The sequence below is a fragment of the Manacus candei genome, unplaced genomic scaffold, assembly GCF_025592945.1.
Source record: "Manacus candei isolate 608988 ecotype Guabito, Panama unplaced genomic scaffold, ASM2559294v1 h1tg000159l, whole genome shotgun sequence".
Classification (NCBI taxonomy): Eukaryota; Metazoa; Chordata; class Aves; order Passeriformes; family Pipridae; genus Manacus; species Manacus candei.
In genome coordinates this window covers 2,094,013-2,111,856 of record NW_026138207.1, presented here as the reverse complement: position 1 = coordinate 2,111,856, position 17,844 = coordinate 2,094,013, and the positions used below count along the sequence as shown (strand labels likewise).

Sequence of the window (17,844 nt, the reverse complement as noted above, 5' to 3'; positions counted from 1 at the left end):
ATAATTTTAAAAGTCAAGATTTTCTGTAGTTGTCCTGAACATGTACATAAAGTTCCTAGATATCAATATTTAGTATATTCCCTCTGGAAAAAAGTGAGAGATGCTCCAGTGAACCTCAGCAGAAGAGAAAACATTCAGCTTTCCAGGACAACCACTCCTCCAGGCAGGGGATGTTCCCATCCCGCTCAAACAGAGTCATCTTATCCCACTCCTTAGGTCTGCTCATAGTAATCAGAATTCAGAGTTCATGCACAGAAATACTCCCCCAAATTTCAAAACACTAAGTCTATCTCCTACTAAGCTGTTCAGTCCCTCTGCACAGCGTGGGAAGACCTACCCCAAATGAAGTCAAAATTGACTGCAGAGATGTTCAAAATGCGAGGCAGGGGAAACACGCTTCCTGATTTGAAAGCCATGTTCATTACACACACCCAGAAAACAACAGCTGAATCCCCAGCACACACATCATGACAGATACACTCTGACCACATTATCAGCATGCCCTATATTAAAGGCTAGGGCTCATATTTTACTGTCTGCATCTTTATTTCTCTTGGAAAAAAAAAAAAGTTTAAATTCTGAGCAGCATTGATTGTCTGGTTTTGCAGATTTTTAGGGGAAAATCCCAGCATACTGAGAGAATGCTATTCTTACAGCCTGCCTAGCAGCATTTCCTGCCTAGCAGCTGGTCCCCTTTAAATAAATCTAAGCATGAGCTAATAATACATTCTTCGAGTAATAGATGCAGCCAAAGTTGCAAACTCTGAAGACATATTCAAGGCATATCACTCAGTATTAAAGAGCAGGAGGCTCCAACATACAGTTGCTAAAAATGGTTAAATTTCCATTTCATACTGTAGTGATGTGGGTGGAGGGTGAATTATGGCTGTTTGCACCAAGCAGACATCTGTGTCTTCTCCGTCTGCTTTCTTTTAGCAGAATCAAAGACTGACATTATTCTCTTTCATGTGTTGCACATGCATTGCCACTTTATACTGCACATTCTTTGTTGAATTAAGCTAATTTAAAGACTTTATAAGTGGGTGGCAACTTATCCCCTTTAACTTTTCTAATCCATGCACTAATTGCACGTGTTCTACAATTTTCAGTAGATAACTTATCTATACCTCCTTTAACTGCTGAAAAACTAACAATTTAATGTGTATCACCACATCATACAAACCCTTTGGTAATTAATGTGTTCAATAAAAAGCACAGTTATTTCACAGTTCATTCTGAAGTTGTCATCCAAATATTCTTCTCATATTTGGTACTTTAATTAAAAAGGAATCACATAAATATTTATACATATATATATAAACTATAACAACTTCAGTTCTAAAAACCCAAAGGTATCTTTTAATTCTATTTACAGATGTAAGAGAACCAAAACAAAGGCTCTGCTGTTGTAGACATGCTAGAGGAATCATCATATGACTATATCTAAACTACCTGACATTATCTGCTTGTTGGAGTTATATCCAATGGCTATCACTTCTGTTTCTCCAGATTTAAAATGGGCTCCCACTGCCTGGTAATTTAAGGAAAGAAATAAAAAAGTAAGTGTGATTGAACAACAAGGTTAGTTTTAAGACAGATCAAAACCAGCAATGAGAACTGAACTAAAGCTGGCCTGACAGCTGACAGAAAAAAGGTGACAATACAGAATATATGATCTTCTCCACTTCCTCCCACAAAGATAAACAGTAGAATTTACTTCCACTCTCCCAGCCTCTTGAAGGAGCTGGAGCATCAATAGTAAGTTTGCCATGCTTGCAGGAGGTCAGTACAGAGAATGCCTTGAAGTTAAAAGCTGATAGCAGAGAAGTGAAGGTCTGTAAAAATTATTACAGGATAACTGCGATTAATGACTCCAAGAGGTGTAGTTAGTGAAGAAACACAGGATTGGATGTCATCTCCAGATGCTTCACAGTTAACAAGGTTACTGAAATAAGGGGCCACTTCTCAACTTTCTGAGCTACTGTTTGCACAAAACTAGGCAGTATTCAACTCATTTACAGCACTTCAGTCCAATTTTCAATGCTCTCTTCAAAACCACACCTTTCACTAATTGTCTCTTTGCCTTACCTATCAGACATCAGTTACTATGCATGTTTGTTTCAGGATATCTAAACTCGTTTGTTTTCATATTTACTTAATAGTGATAGTCTTGTTTCTGTTGATACCCATGATAACCAAAAGTAAAGGATGATACTTGGATAAACTCTTAACAGACTTAATTTGTATCTGCACTCCAAAACTAAACCTGAAACACTAATTAGTTTTGGATTACATTTAAATAGTCTCCCTCTCACACCCTGGCTTCTCCCTTTTTTTTTTTAATTCCATTCCACTTCAGGAATAGAAGTATCTGCTTGCACTTAAACACAGAATACGATGACATAGTTACTGTGACTGCAAGAGAAGGGGCATGAGGAAGAGGGGACAAAAATCGAGCTATGGTTGCTACAGGGCAAGGGGATAAGTCTGTGATACTATCTAAAAGACTTCAATTTCCTACAGAGAAGATTATACCTAAGCAGTTCATGCAGGCTGGTGTCACACCACTCAGACCTGTGTGTCATGTGCCTGTCCTTATTGAGAAGTACAGCCATAGACTGACAGCTTCTGTTCCCAGGTAAAGGGAAGAATTTTTTTTTGGAGCAGGGGTTCAAATTAGGTTCAATCTCCAGCTACAAAAATACCCATAGAGCAATACTTTCAGTGTGATCATTTCAGCCAGAGATTACAAAGGCAGAAATAACCCCACAATGTGGACAAGTTCAAGGAGGACAAACCTCTAGCAACGAACCAGAAAAGCTTCAAGACTGTGAGCAGGGTGGAAGAGTGGCACACAACTAAAATCAACCCAAAATTCAAATAACTGTTTCCCCCTAAAACACACAAAGTACCCACTACAGCATATTATGTTCCAAAAAAACCTCCACAACCCAATGTTTAACAACACGAGGATTAAATAAGCCAAAGCGGTGCAAGCAAGAAGAAGTACGGTACGGGAAAGTTTCTGCTGCTGAAATACATGCCAAGATGTGTTAAAAAGAAAATTCAAGTGAAAAACTGTCTCAAGGTGAGTGTGGAATTTAAAATTCAACTCATGCCCAAGAACACAAATTTTTTTGAGCAAAGTAGGCCGGTAGCTCTACAACAGGCAGGACATTGGCATTTGTTCATTCTGACATGTCAAGTTAGAAAAAACACCCCACTGGATGTTGCAATGTGAAGTGCCTCAATGATGTAGCTTCTCTGCCAAAAATAAAATAAAATTATAAATCTATTTTCAGCCCTGGAGCTAGTCTGGGTTTACAGAACAGATTCACCAGCCAAAAAAATATGGCAAAATGACAAAGAGAAAAAAGACAGTAGAGCAAGCATTCTTCTACAGGATGGGAATCATGATGGACTAGATTCCAAACACAAGGACACTACGATGAAAATTAAACTGAAAATACAACTTGGCACAACAAGCATATTTATGGAATGACAATAATACAAAATATTTGCAGTAACCCTTCAGTAACTCCAGGGCATCACTTCCTGTGCCCACCTACTAGCACCCAGTATGTACCTAGTTTATTACACAGCAACATTTCACTTAGCAGAAAGAACAAATAAAGGACATTATGCATTAATATTTAAGGCATATGATCTCCTACTCCACCTTAACAAAATGTTTCAAAAGATGACAGTTTGTTCCATGCAAGGTACTTTATTTCCCTAACTTCTGATTCACAGAAACAAAATCAAGGTAACAAAAGAATGAGAAAACAAAGCACAGTGACAAGAAAAGAAAGGAAACATTTGAGTTTGTTGACAAATGGTCACTTTCAGGGATTTAGACACTTTACTGATGAGGTCTGGAATGAATATCCTTCTTTCTCACACACAGAATGAAAGAAAGACCATTTCAAGAATGTTTCCATTACACTGCTGAACAGTCATCTGAACTACACCATCCTCCCTTCCCTTCTCTCAGGTGTAAGTTGTATAGAGGCAGGAGAGAAGGGCAGAAGACAGGTGGTAGGAAGGAAGTCAGCAACAGTCCCAGGCATATGGTACTGCCCAGTGGAGATGCAGCTTAGACTTTGTCGTGACAAAGCTGCTTCTTCATGCAGAGCAGCTCAGAAGTGAGGAAGGAGAGGTCAAAACAGGACACACTAAAGGGGACCTAAGATCACTGTTGCCAAAAGAGGTATTTTCTCCTGCATCCAAGACATTCATTCATTCATTCAGCAGACTGAAACTTGTCTAAGCCCTTAAATTCTAGCAATTCAAATTACTAACTTGGCAAAAACCAAGAAAATCTGGAGTAGGAATGTGACCATGTAGACAAGGAAAATGACAGAACTGAGGTTAGAAACAGAAATTTTACTTTCAGTGGAGTTTTAACACCAGAAAGTTGTTAGGACAATGCAAATGTCATATGGTCACCTTCTTTCTAGCATCCCCAAGTGCTGAGGTAACAAGCTGAAAAATACCAAGTTACCAATTCAGCCTCAACTACAGAAAGAGGAGAAGTGTCTTCATCCCCTTCTTTCTGTGCTTCATGCTTCCTATAGCAGCACAAGCACTGAGGGGTTTTATTTAACTCGGGTTGTTCTTTCTGTCTATCCTGGCCACCTCTCCCAGCATCTTTTCATGACTACCATTGTTCAGGTCAGAAGAATACTAAGCACAGGCATTCTCAGAATGCACTTCATCCAAGTCACCTCCTTCTCCACTGTTGCACCATTACATAAGGTCTGTTCATTCTTTCTCTTACTTTTAAGAAAGTTCTTAAAATTCATGCTCCCAAAACAAAACCCACCATTTCCCTACTAGTATGCAATTGCAGCATGGAAATTTGTAAATTGCTGTTGAACTAAATCAAAATTTCTACCTCTGCAACTGCATCCTAGGGCCAATATCTATCTGTACAAGCAATCAATACATTCTCCAGACACCTATTACTGTACTGCTGTGGCAACAATTCTTACAGTGAGAAGAAAAAAAATTATGCCCAACATTAGCAATGAATAAAGTAATAAAAAAATATTTGCATGTTAGAATTTTACTGTATCTCATATGCATAGTACTTACTTGGTGCATTCTTCTAAAGACTGTACAAGCATTTGCTGGAAAGAACTTATTTCTTCCAGGTTTCCCATTAAGTATGAAGTATTTGCCAAGGTTAACCTGGAGCCAAAGTAAATACAACATGCTTAGGTTTGCAGTTATTGACTAACTATGCATTAATACAATCTACAGTGCTAAAAGAAAGTGCTTACTGGTTCTTAGATCAAGGACCTGACTGTTTCAGTCAGCAAGCAAACTGAATAAAAGCAAGTCCTGCCTCAAGAACCTCATAGTCCACAGAGGAAAATACACATTGACATTGAAATTTTGACCACGTTAACCCCCCCCAATACATGAGAGATCTCAAACTTAATTTAAAACACAGAACAAACTCACATACTTTTCACTGGCTTGTAATGGTCGCAGGTAGTTTGAAAGCATTGTTTGTAGCTCCTTAGCATATTCATTTTCTGTTTCTAATATATTTTGTAGCACCTACAATAAATGACAATTGCTAATTGGTATTTTTTAAGACCAGTTTTAAAGCATACTAAAATTTACTTAGCATAAGAAAAACTTAAATGAGTGTTCCTACATTAAAAATGCAAGTATCAGCAAGAAAGCATTGAATACTATACATCTATGAAATTCATAGGGAAAAAAAATCCACTATACACATGATGAGCCATCCTTCAGCCATAAACAAAAACAGTGGGAAGCTAACAGGAATTTCACTACTTAAAAACTTTAGTGCAAAATCTGAATGTTATACAGAGTGCTCTTCCAAACCCAGGGCAATTATTCTTCTTATGTTCTTCAGAACAGTCACAGATCATCAGAGGCTGGTAAAGCACAGTAGAAGTTGTAAGAGAAAAGAACAAATAATGTTGTTTTCTCAGTCTCAATTACAACACATTACAACTAATCTTGCTGGCAAAGTGTTTACTTATTCAGATGTGCTGTTCTACCTAGAACATCTGAATATTAATGGATTTACAAATAACAAGTAGTTTCCAACTTTACTTAGCAAAATGTTTAGCGTTATCACATTATTTTTAAATGGGGCTGCCTAACCTTCCACTGGGAATACACTACCATGAGAAAACTACAACAGATTCTGATGCAAAGCCAAGAATTTATAAAATACAGCACACACTTGGTTTTTGGCTGAATATAAACCATCAACTGGAATACCCCCAAATATGTACAGGAAAACATTTTACTGGGCCATCTTCAGGGAGTCTGCTTTAGGATATCCTCCAATATAGTCACATCAGGTTCTACTGTGCTTCTAGATGGCAAATTATTTTTTTCTCCAAAAAGTTAGTGGTTTAGCAAGACAATCAACAGAATTAAATGTAGTTCAGTGAACAGAACAGAACTTTGAAAACTTATTGCTATTCACTGGTCATAAGCCACACCACAAACCTTCTCATTTTGCTACATGCCATATTTGTCAAGGCTACAGTAATATCTCATTTCAGCATTTATAAGAACGACTGTAATTGACTGCATTATTCACTGTTGTAGTCAATACTCTTTCTTAGGAAGTAAAAAAAGCCATTCATTCCTAAATGCAAACCTGATGAAATAACTTTAAATAGATCAGTATGTCAATGAAGAATTCACTGCTCTTTTCATTGGTGTCATTGATTCTGCTTATTCCTTGAATGCTTCTATTCATTTGGAGAGAGAGAGAGAGACCATTTTTGAGTTCATTCTTTTGTTGCAAAACTGAATCCTGAACTGAAGATTAAAATGTCTCCATTCTCTGCTAAATGCTGTGGCAGAAAAATGTCACACAGAAAGTTACAGCTACTAAGAAATTACAGCGTACAGTACAACATGGACACACAAACTTTAAAAAAGCTAAGGATTTTTTTGACCATTTAGACCACAGAAATAAAATATTTCCACCGATCATAGTACTAATTAACCCCCATATTCTCTTACACATATATAAAACAAAGCAAGTAAATTGTTAAAATGGTAATATAAAAGTACTTTATGTAAAAGCATCCGTGAGGTTCAAAACTAAATGTAAGAACAACCTTTTTCAATACGGCTTTTTCTACAAAAACCTCCTAGCCCAAAGTTCTTACACAGCCATTAGTAGGGAAAAGCAGACTGAAAACCAAGGACACAGTGCCCCAATGAAGCACTGAACAGTATTAAAAGACATTCAAAGATAAAAATCAACAAATTTGCTAAAGATCTTGAAGGGTTGCACCACTGGTCCATTTTCTCAAAGGCTATTTTCATTCTCTGCTATAAACAGCTGTCTGAAAAGCTTGAAATAAAACTAGTTTTATGTTGGACACACTCATTTTCCTGTGCTAGTTTGGATTTTTACTTGAGGATTTTCTTTGCAATACAGAGAACACGGGATTGGAGGAAAAAAACTTAAATGGGGCAGGGAGGCAATAATGAGAAAGCTTAAAAACTAGAATTAGTATTTTGACAATTAGCGGAAAAAGGAAAATAAATGCAACTGTAAATAAAACTATGCTACAAAACCTATGCAGAGTACCAGATGCACTTAAACTTTATGTTATTTTAGTAGTTCACACTACTACACACTACTTCAGATATACATAGCTTTAAACACTTCCCAGGACACACTAAAACTATCTCAGGGTTTTTTTAACAAGTACAATTTTCACTGCATACATTTTTTGAAGAATAACTTTGTTTACACAGTTTTAAAACATTATTTCTGTGAAATCTCACATTCTTCCAGCTTGACTTACCTACCTCTCTGAGAAGCTATGAGGATTAAACGCTTGGACTGTGCTTTGAAGTGACAAGTAGTCAGCATTGTAATTCAGTATTTTGGCACCAGAGAACCCTTACAATTCCTCATACCCACATCTCACCCGCATGATCTAATAATCACCTTTCTTCCCTTTCCTGCTTTCTGTGCATTCTGGCTGCTGCAAGACCCCATGAGACCTTGAAGACCTTGTTTCCACAACTCCACCACAACATTTGCACAGATAAGACCGAGTACCAAAAGAGCAGCGTTGAAGTGGCAGCTTTTGCAGTCTGTAACACTGATGAATGGCAGGCACAGACAACTGAGCTCATACAGCACCAGCTCTCTCAATCACACAGCATGGAAAATTCAAGCATGGTTAACAATTCTGTCACACAAAACCTCAGTCATCTCCCTAAGGCAATAACTATCACCCAAAAATGGATTTAAAATGACCTACATGAAGCCAATCGCCTTCCAAATCAGAGGGAAAAAAGGTAGAATACAGACACATTTGGGCAGGATCTGTTAGCACATTCCCATTTTTTCATAGTAGTATGGCACTCAACCAAAATATCTCATGCTTCGGTGAAATGGCGATCAGTATCTAATTTTCCTGAATCAGAATTTGCAAGATGAATCCCTTAAAACAGGCCCTTGAGAGGGGCAGTGTAAAGCACTGCACAAGTATATCATATCTCAAGAGTCCTCAAAAACTCTTATGAAATTCAGTAGACACAAACTCTTGATCCAACTTTAACAGAACGGCCCCAAAAGAAATGTTTATTTTCCATTACTTTTCAAACACTTAAATGAAAAATGAGGTTGTCCAAATACTCATAACTATGGAGAAATTCGCCCATTTCTTTACCTGCTTTTAGAAAAGCTACTTAATCTCAAGGCAACTGTGAGTGGAGATAACCTAGCTTTATTTTGGACACTAAGTTATAAATTCCCGAGGGATCTCAAGTAAAAATAAAACTCAGAGTAACACCTGCTCTGTTTTCAGAGAATAACATGCAACGAAATGCCCACTTACTCAGTAGTTACTAAATTACTTCTACATGAAAAATGCTTGATGCTTGATCATGAGTCTGGTTCATATTGCACACTGCTGTAGACTTGTACCATTTTATGGAGGACAAGACCTCGGCATTCTCTACTAACCTGCATTCCTCAGCCAGGCAAAATGTGCATGTATAACACATGTCTGTCTTCTCAGCAACACTTACTGCAAGGTGCAACTAATTAAGCACACTGAGACTAGAAAGTATGTGGTTTGTATTACGAACTTCAGACAGAGCTCTGTGAATCCATAAAGAACATATTTACAAGGGTGTGAAGAACAAAGGAAAGCAGTGAAAGCAGTTCCTCTCTTGACATTAAGCACCTTTCCCTTAGCCTATCCCAGTCCTCCTCCCAGAAAGGGAGCCTCTCCTACCGCCTTCTGGACTTCCTCTGATCTGCTCTTTGATTTTGTCCTCAGTCCAACAAATGTACCCACAGGTGTTGCTTGCACCTGCACAAAACCTTCCCCAAGAAAAACAGCAATAATCAATCAAGAGGGCTTACAGAGTCTCATTACATCCCCTTATGGTGGGAGATGGCCACAACTCAAAAATAGCAAGCAGTCCCAGAGTACCAGCCTCAATACATGCCTGGTTGTCAAGAGAGCCTTTAACACAGATTTTAACACTTACTCTTTAACTCAAGCGACATCCTTTCAGCTACCAAAGGTTTATTTGGAGCTGTTCTGCTTTAACTTTGTTATCAGTACAGACTGATAAGACTTCTAGAACAGAGAAGTCCCATGTCTGCAGCTTACGTATTAAGATAGAATCAAAACTCAACTCACAAGTTAAACAACTTTCAATTCAGAGAATGTGTTTGCTGTTTGTCTTCACTACATTTAAAATCATACATATTTAATAATTATGAAAAATTTTTATTTTATAGGTATATCGGTATCTGTATTGGGTTTCTGTGGCTAGGTTTTGGTAGTGGGGGGGGGGGCACTACAGGGGTGGCTTCTGTTAGCAGCTGCTAGAAGCTTCCCCTGTCTGGTGGAGCCAATGCCAGCCAGCTCCAGGATGGGCTTCCTGCTGCTGGCCAAGGCTGAGCCAATTAGGAATGACAGTAAAACCTCCGTGATAATATATTTAAGAACGGAAATTTATTGCACAGTTGAAAAATTCCATCCAGTGAAGAGCAGAGTGAGAACATGGGAACAGCAACGTAGACACCAAGGTCAGTAGGGAAGGAAAGGAAGGAGGTTCTCCAGGAGCTGGAGCTGAGGCCCCTGCAGCCCGTGGTGCAGACCATGGTGGAGCAGCTGTGCCCCTGCAGCCCATGGAGGAACATCAGGGTGCAGAGACCCACCTACAGCCCATGGAGAAGCCCATGCTGGAGCAGGTGGATATCTGAAGGAGGCTGTGACCCTGTGAGAGCCCCAAGATGGAGCAGGGTCCTGCCAGGGACCTGCAACCCATGGAGAAATGAGTCCACGCTGGAGAAGGTTTTCCTGGTAGGACTTGTGGCCCTGCGTGGGACCCACACAGGGGGGTACAGCTGGTACAGCTCATTCCTGAAGGACTGCACCCAACGGAGAAGTGAGCCACAGGGCACCAGTTTTGTGACAAACTGCCTATGGGACGGACTCACGCTGCAGAGGTTCGTGAAGGACTGTCTCCCGTGGGAGGGACCCCATGGGAGCAGGGGAAGGACTCCTCTCCCTCAGCAGCGGCAGAAACAACAACTGACCATAACCCCCATTCCCCATCCCCCTGCACCGCTGGGGGGGAGGAGGGAGAACACGGAAGGATGGAGGGGTGGGTGAGATTATTTTACTTCTCATTCTTTTTTGCTCTGATCCTGTTAGTAATAAATTTAAGTAATATCCCCACTTTGAGTCTGTTTTGCCCGTGATGGTGATCAGTAAGTGATCTCTCCCAGCTCTTAACTCATGAATCCTTTGCGGGTTTTTTTTCTCTCTTCTGTCCAGTTGCAGAGAGGATGCAGAGAGGCTTTAGTAGGTACTTGGCATCTAGCCAGGGTCAACCCACTACACCATCAGAAGCACTTCATATTTTTCAAGAAAATCTAAATGTCAACATGTCTAATTTAAGTTTTAGACACAGTAGTGGAGCCTTGCTTTCTCTGAAACAAAGTGCATGCTATAGCACGGCCTCTCCTTTTCTAAACAAAAAGAATAAAATGGTAAGTTAAAAAAAAAAAAGGTGGGGGTATCTGTCACTGTGAAAAAATGTGAAAACAGGTAATTACCCAGTTCACAGCAGACAGATTTGAGAACAGCACTCTAGGGGCAGTGCTCTAATTTACAACATATATGTATGTATACATGTATGTATGTACAGCTGTATATATAATTACAAACTGGTCATTTCCGCCCCCCCATAATGTGTCAACAGTCAGTAAATAGCTAGCAGTGAAAACAGCTTGAATCTTACTACACCAAGTTAAGTGTATCAAGAGAGTGGTACCTGAAAAAGATGAAAAATAACCTAATTCCAAGAGTAGGTGTCTGATGGTCACTAGTTCCCTTTTTTTTTTTTAATTAAATTACTTTAAAAGCCAGCCATAGCTCTATTTCTCAAAGTATGGAGTAGCTTGAGCCTCCACGATGATAGTAAGTTATCCAGGGAATAATAACTGAAAAATTCACAAAAGCCAAAAGTGATATTTCAAAATTGTATGGCATATTATAACTTAGTTTCCTGAACAAATTCAGACATACTTTCTATTATTTTCACTGAACTACACAATCACCCCCCAAAATGGTTTGCATTACTCTTACAAAGTAAAATATGCAACCACAAGATTCAATTTATTTTGGACACAGTCAAACTGAAGTTTTAGTTAAGTCTAAATTAAGCAGCTGCAACTCTTACTTTTCATCATACTGATGTCTATCGGAAAAAATAATATAAAATTGTAAATGAGGCATGTATTTACCAATTACTTTAAATAAACAAATAAATTAAACCAAACCCCCAAATCTAAATGTCTGATGTTCAAGGCAGCTCCCAATTTATTTTGATTAAAAACTTAATATAAATGCAGATTAAACATAAGAGCAGTCTTCTACCTAGCGAAGGAACTAAATTTTCTCCTGTACTACAGTCACATCATCTTCCTTGCATTGAAAATCATAGGTTTCAACATCAAACAACAAAGACAAACACAATATAACAACTTTGGGGGGGAAAAAACAGGACTAAAAAGAGAGATAGTGAAAACAAAAATAAAAAGGAAAACAATCCAATACTTTGTCACTGAATATACCACAGTAAGGTCTTTACTTCCTGCAGAAGGAAGGGTTTGCTTGCACAGGTACCTTCCATTCTGACTAGCAGGTGTGGGATACAATAGCCAAAGAACTGCAGCCCTCCCTTTTCCATGGAGTTGCAGCTACCAGCAGAGGCAGGAGGCAAGTCAGAGGGAGGAGCAGGAGGCTGCCTCACTGTTTTCAATGAGGATACAATACACAAAACACCTCTGTTCTTCCAGGTGGTTGGTGTTATTCACGCCACAACCACACAAGATGAAAGCATAAAACGATTCTTTATGATCGTTGCTAAAAACTGACAAATAAAATGAAAACAATGGCAGCTGCTTCAAAGAAAAGGGAAAGAAACGTTGTGGTTTGGTTTTGCACCAGCAGGGAGCAGTGCTTAACAAAATCAATAAGATACTTTTTTGCTTCCCAATGTATCTGCTTTTAATAAATAAATGATTCTCAAAATGGTTACAACACACTTAAAGTCAGAGTTGGGTATGTTTCTCACATGCATCTACTAAAGAGGTCTGAGTACCAGGTTATGAATTCCTGGGGATGTGTTAAAAGCTGACTCTGACTGTACCGTTTTGCTATGAAATCTATCCACCAGTGTAAGGGAGAGGTTCCTAAAGTCAATAATAGAGTTGATTTATAAGCATGAATACAAAGGAAGCAAATTGTTTCAAAATGTTCAATCTCTTACTCAACAAAAAGGACAACAGTATTCTTAAGCATTTTAACACAGTAGAATTTCAGTAATTCACAGAGACTGGGGAACACTAATTGCATATTTGGGAGATGGGGAGAACAGGGAAATTAAGGACTAGCAAACTAAGTAAAATTAGCATAATATTACATAAATGCCTATTATTCACTTGCTTTAGACTATAATTTTGCATCATGCTTAAGAATCTGTGTGATATTCTATTAAACTAATGATGAACTTGTTTACATGAGAATCCACTAACACCCCTATCTAGTTTTGGCACTTTCTGACAAGACTGCCTTTTTTCTGTGCAGATAAGAGCATTTAGTTAAATGACATTCTACTGTATATAACAGCTCCCATGGAGGAAAAATGATCACTCACCACATTGTAATAGCTTTTGTTAATTGCAGAAGTATCAAAGCCTTTAGGTGGACTCTTCAATGTACCTGATTTGGGGGAAACCGGTTTTTCTGAAATGTAAAATATTTTGAGGTCAATAGGGTGCAATTTCATAGCTCAACACTAGAGGTCAAACAAACTGCTTTAAAATATTAATCATACAATACAGTGAAAATAGTGCTTCACTGAGAAACATACATAATTGCACTTCAAATTATTGGTAAAGAATCAAAATGGTTCATAAGTTCACAATGAATGAAACTTTAGCCTCACTGAAGGCAAGTTGAAAACCTCCCATTCTTTTTCCTGGAACCAGAAAGTCAGTTAAGCTTTTCAAAAATTATTTTTTAAAAACAAAATGTCACAGATTGCAATTAAAAAAAAAAATTAAAAAACCCAGGCATTTCCAAACTCCATAGGTACTTTCAAACAAAAGTAGTTTTAAGTTTTAATATCATTTTAATGAACTCAGTGAAAGCAAGTGACCAATCAAAGGCTGAACCATACCAGATGTGAGACATTACATTCACTCTGGTAGAAACAAGAGATTCAAAATACTACACTAGTGAAGTGACTTACCTGATGTCTATCCCAAAAAATCATCTTTTGAAACAAACTGTCTTTTGCTATTAATGAAGTAAAAAATAAAAATGCTTATGCACTTAAGAAAGTTTTTCGTAACACAAAAGAGTTCTTCATAGCATCTTCATAACATCAATCCTTCCTATAATCCCATAGGGAATGTATTCCTCACTAATGCAAACTCTTCCTAGAAGGACAAGATTGGTCTACAAGATCAAAACAACAGTCCTGAGAGTTACCCAGGTGCTGACTCCCAGAACAGAGAGGCACAGAAAACAAACCCCTAAAGCCTCCCCTCCCACCACTACCACTCCTCTAAGTCAATCACAAAGGAGTAAAGAAGAGGTGAGAGAAAAATCAAAAGCATGATGCTGCATGATCATTTGACTCTGCACTCAACCAACTTGTGAGAGAATATTTAACAGGACATTATGGCGCTTTGGTTTGTTTGCTTTGGTGGTTTTGGATTTTTTTCATTTTTTTTTTTAATTATCAGGTTTGTCTAATATGCTATTTTCAAATATACATTTGAGTAATTTGTAGCCAAACTATAAAATGGCAAATTCTCAACCAACCCTTCCCCCACCCCCCACCCCAGACCAAAAAACCATCATCAAAACATACCTACTGGCTGTTTTACCTTTATTTTAAAGGCAAGCTCATGTTTCAAACACATTTTGATAAAGATATATTAATAATTTAACTCTAGTTTACCTAATACCTCAGGCTAAGAATAAATTATGCAAGTCTCAAATACAGACCTGCCTTTCCAGAAGCCCAGTCAGCCATTCTAAGGGCTGCCTATGGAAAATTCCCATGGAAAGTAAAGTTGATCAGGGAACTGCCATCATAAGCAGAACAGTCCACATGGTACCATCCTCTCCTGAGAAATTTAGTGCTTCTTCAGGCCACCCAGCTGCAACCCCATGGACAATGCCATCTGAGGTGAGCTAACTACAGATGAAGGCCATCCTTTCAACTCCAATGCCAGGAGTGCCTGGCAGGCCAGCAGGACCTGAGGCTTTAGCTAATGGTCCATAAGGCACAGCTCACGCCTCATGAGCACACAGGTGCTATCATCTTTAAGAGGCTTTTCTCTGTATTGCACTGGAAGTCTCAAAAAAGCTAATCTAAAAATAAAATACTGTCTAAAAACTGCCACACAAGGGCAAAACCAATTTTTCCTTACCACATTCAGAGATGACAAAAAAATCCTTTTGGTTAATATCCCCCGCCTACCCACCCCAAGTCAGATCTAAGCCAATAGACAGCACAAAAACTATTAGATCAGGCTGTTATCCAGCTGGGAACACTGATGCTCTCAGCCACCAGCCCTGCAGCACATACATGCTCTGCTACAAAGCCAAGTAATTCCAAGTGACAGGACTCCTCCCATCCCCTCAGAAAAAAACCCGTAAACTCAAGCAGATTTGCCATCAAATACTCAGTGTGAAAGAAGAAGCTAAAATCATGTTGTATATATGGCTACCCATTTATATATTCATCTATCATGCTACTCCTTATGGGACAATTACAATTCATTTCTTTGTACTGAATGATGAAAATTATGTCCTTTACACGAACTTGGTTCTTTGCCTTCATGCTTTGTGGAAACTCTTGACTTATCCTCCAATTTACAGTGACTTTCAGGTTCACTAAATACCTAAAGCTTTATTAATCATGTGCCAAAAAGCATGAAAGGAGAAACCAGAGTTATTTAGGCATAAAAGTAAGTACTTGTCACTGAATTTATAATAATACAGATGTCTGGAAAGGAGAAACAAGAGTTATTTAAGGATAGAGGTAAATACTTGTCACTGACTTTGTCATTATACAGATGTCTAGTCATTGTTAATCTGGAGAAAGTTGGCTGGTCATAGAATTTTGGTTCTTGTAAAGGATATAAAAATACATTTCTCCTTTTAAGCTGCTGAACAAAGTGGGAGATTTTTTTGCTGAAATGTACAGTCATTTATATTACCAGCTGTTTAGCTGATTCAATTATCCAGCAGAGACATATATATGTCCAAATTCAGATTTAAAAACAGGACAGAAAAAAAAAATAAATCACATTCAAATAATTTTGCCTGAACAGCCATAATCAACATTTAGTTTTTAAAATGTAAAGGCCACTTCTATTGTAGAAGCACAGAATTAGATGCAGCAAATTAGTCCAGCTGTCTATCATGTCTGGTATTCTGCCTTCAAGCAGTACATTGCTTCATAAGGAGGAATAAGAAACAGTCTTGTTGCAATTAGTTTATTGCACAATGAATTACACAGAAGAAAATCCTGATCTTGCACATAAGAAATCACTTTCTTTGTTTATGCTAACTTAAGTGTTATTTATTATTCTTGTAATAGAACATTAAGAGTACCTTTGCAAACAGAGCATATTTCATTAAACATTTCAAGGAGGTGTCACCCCCGTTCAGCATAGTGGAAATATATACAGATCTTACAGGTCCATATGTCTATAAAGTCCATAGGTTTATGAAACATTAGCAAAACCCTGGCACCTTGCCCACTACAACACAGAGATTCTGTTTCTCAAAGCACTGGAAGAGAGTGACCTGAGCCAGACACCAAGTTTTCCCATACAAATTTTTCCCTTCTCCTCACTTTTCTCCTAGTCACAATGTGAATCCATTACATTGACACTGGAAGCATAATGAGAACAGGCACAGTGTATGATCAGATACAAAGCAAACAAGCATCTCAATTACTGGAAGAGACTATATCCAGTTGATGACTGAAACCAGGAGGTAAGTTACCACTATCACTTTCTTTTGTGATCAAAGCATTACATTCAACTGCCCTCAGCTACACTTGATAATGCTTTGAAGTGTCTAGTGGCTACTGATAAACCAGATAGAATTCACTTAACAGATCATCTTTGAGTGGAGAAGGAGGGTGGCACAGGCTTTTTAACATTATTCTTCCAGCAATTCATTATCTTCAGTAGGACCAAAACAACTTGAAGCAGCTTTTATAACAACTCGAATGCTTTTATAACCTTTCCCTATGTAGTACATAAGATGCAATGTACTCTCTAAAACGTTCTTATCCTTTACAAACATCTACTAGTTGACTGCAAAGAGACAATGTACCCAATCCTTCCCAATGATTTGTTTCAATTTTAATTTACACACAAGTATTTCTTTCACTTGCCTTCAATTTACTTGAGATTCTCACATTCTCTCCCTTCTGTCATGTCTCCAGCTTATGTCATATTCATTTTCATGCAATGCTCTACTTCATGCTACTCCACAAAGTATTCACTGCCTTCAGAACATACTTTACTAAAGCACTTCAACGCTACTACTGCAAGAACAGCACCGTGTGTTTCTGCGACCACTAGGCTATGGTGCATAATGCAGATAAAAAGATCTGATTTGAGCTATTTCATCCTACATTAGGGAAAGAAAGATGTGCCAACTGGAACACCAAAAGCTATGTGGTCTCTATTAGTGAAGTGCTACAAGCAAACCCTGTCTTTCTAGACTAATTGGCTCATGTCCAACACTAGGAGGGCAGACCTCAACTTGTTCTCAGTTCTCAAGCTGGCTCAAGCATCGCTGCAAAGTGGTCCACTCTGCAATCTGCACACTAGTTCTTCCCCAAGAGTATTTACTGGTCCCAACCTCTATTCTATTTATGCCTGTAGAATAATACTTGACGAGAGAACAAAATACCCCTACAAGTGTACATGGCTGGGGAGAGAAAAACTAATATTCCTTGGGGGGATTATTTGTTTTTTCCTTCTCTTTTTTTCTTTTCCTCAAAGCTAAAAGTGCATCTGTCCTTCCCTTACACACCACAGGATGGAAACAGCTGATGTTCTACACTTCCACTATATTCTGACCTTTTCCCAATACTGATTTTTTTATTGTTTTTAACATCCAACCAGAAGAACCACTGACATTGTAGTTTGCACCAGTGCCAATACTAATATAACTGTCAAGAAAGTATAACAGAAGAGAGGCTAGGATAGTAATGACACCTTAATTTCTGTGAAGAATTAGGATA

At 38.3% G+C, this 17,844-nt stretch overlaps 1 protein-coding gene across 7 annotated transcripts in view; it reads right to left on the bottom strand.

Annotated features, from left to right (window-relative positions):
• ARHGEF7 (Rho guanine nucleotide exchange factor 7) overlaps positions 1 to 17,844 on the bottom strand; it is a 126,118-nt gene that overhangs the window by 48,907 nt on the left and 59,367 nt on the right. For 6 of the 7 annotated variants that reach the window (XR_007900829.1, XM_051772824.1, XM_051772822.1 and 3 more), the window contains 3 exons: positions 13,216 to 13,304; positions 5,474 to 5,568; positions 5,098 to 5,193 (listed from right to left, as the gene is read on the bottom strand). Coding sequence is in view for 6 of the 7 variants with exons in the window: in XM_051772824.1 (XP_051628784.1) it covers positions 5,098 to 5,193; positions 5,474 to 5,568; positions 13,216 to 13,304 (280 nt within the window). In the remaining variant the exon portion in view is untranslated. The other variant, XM_051772827.1, reaches the window with a different exon arrangement.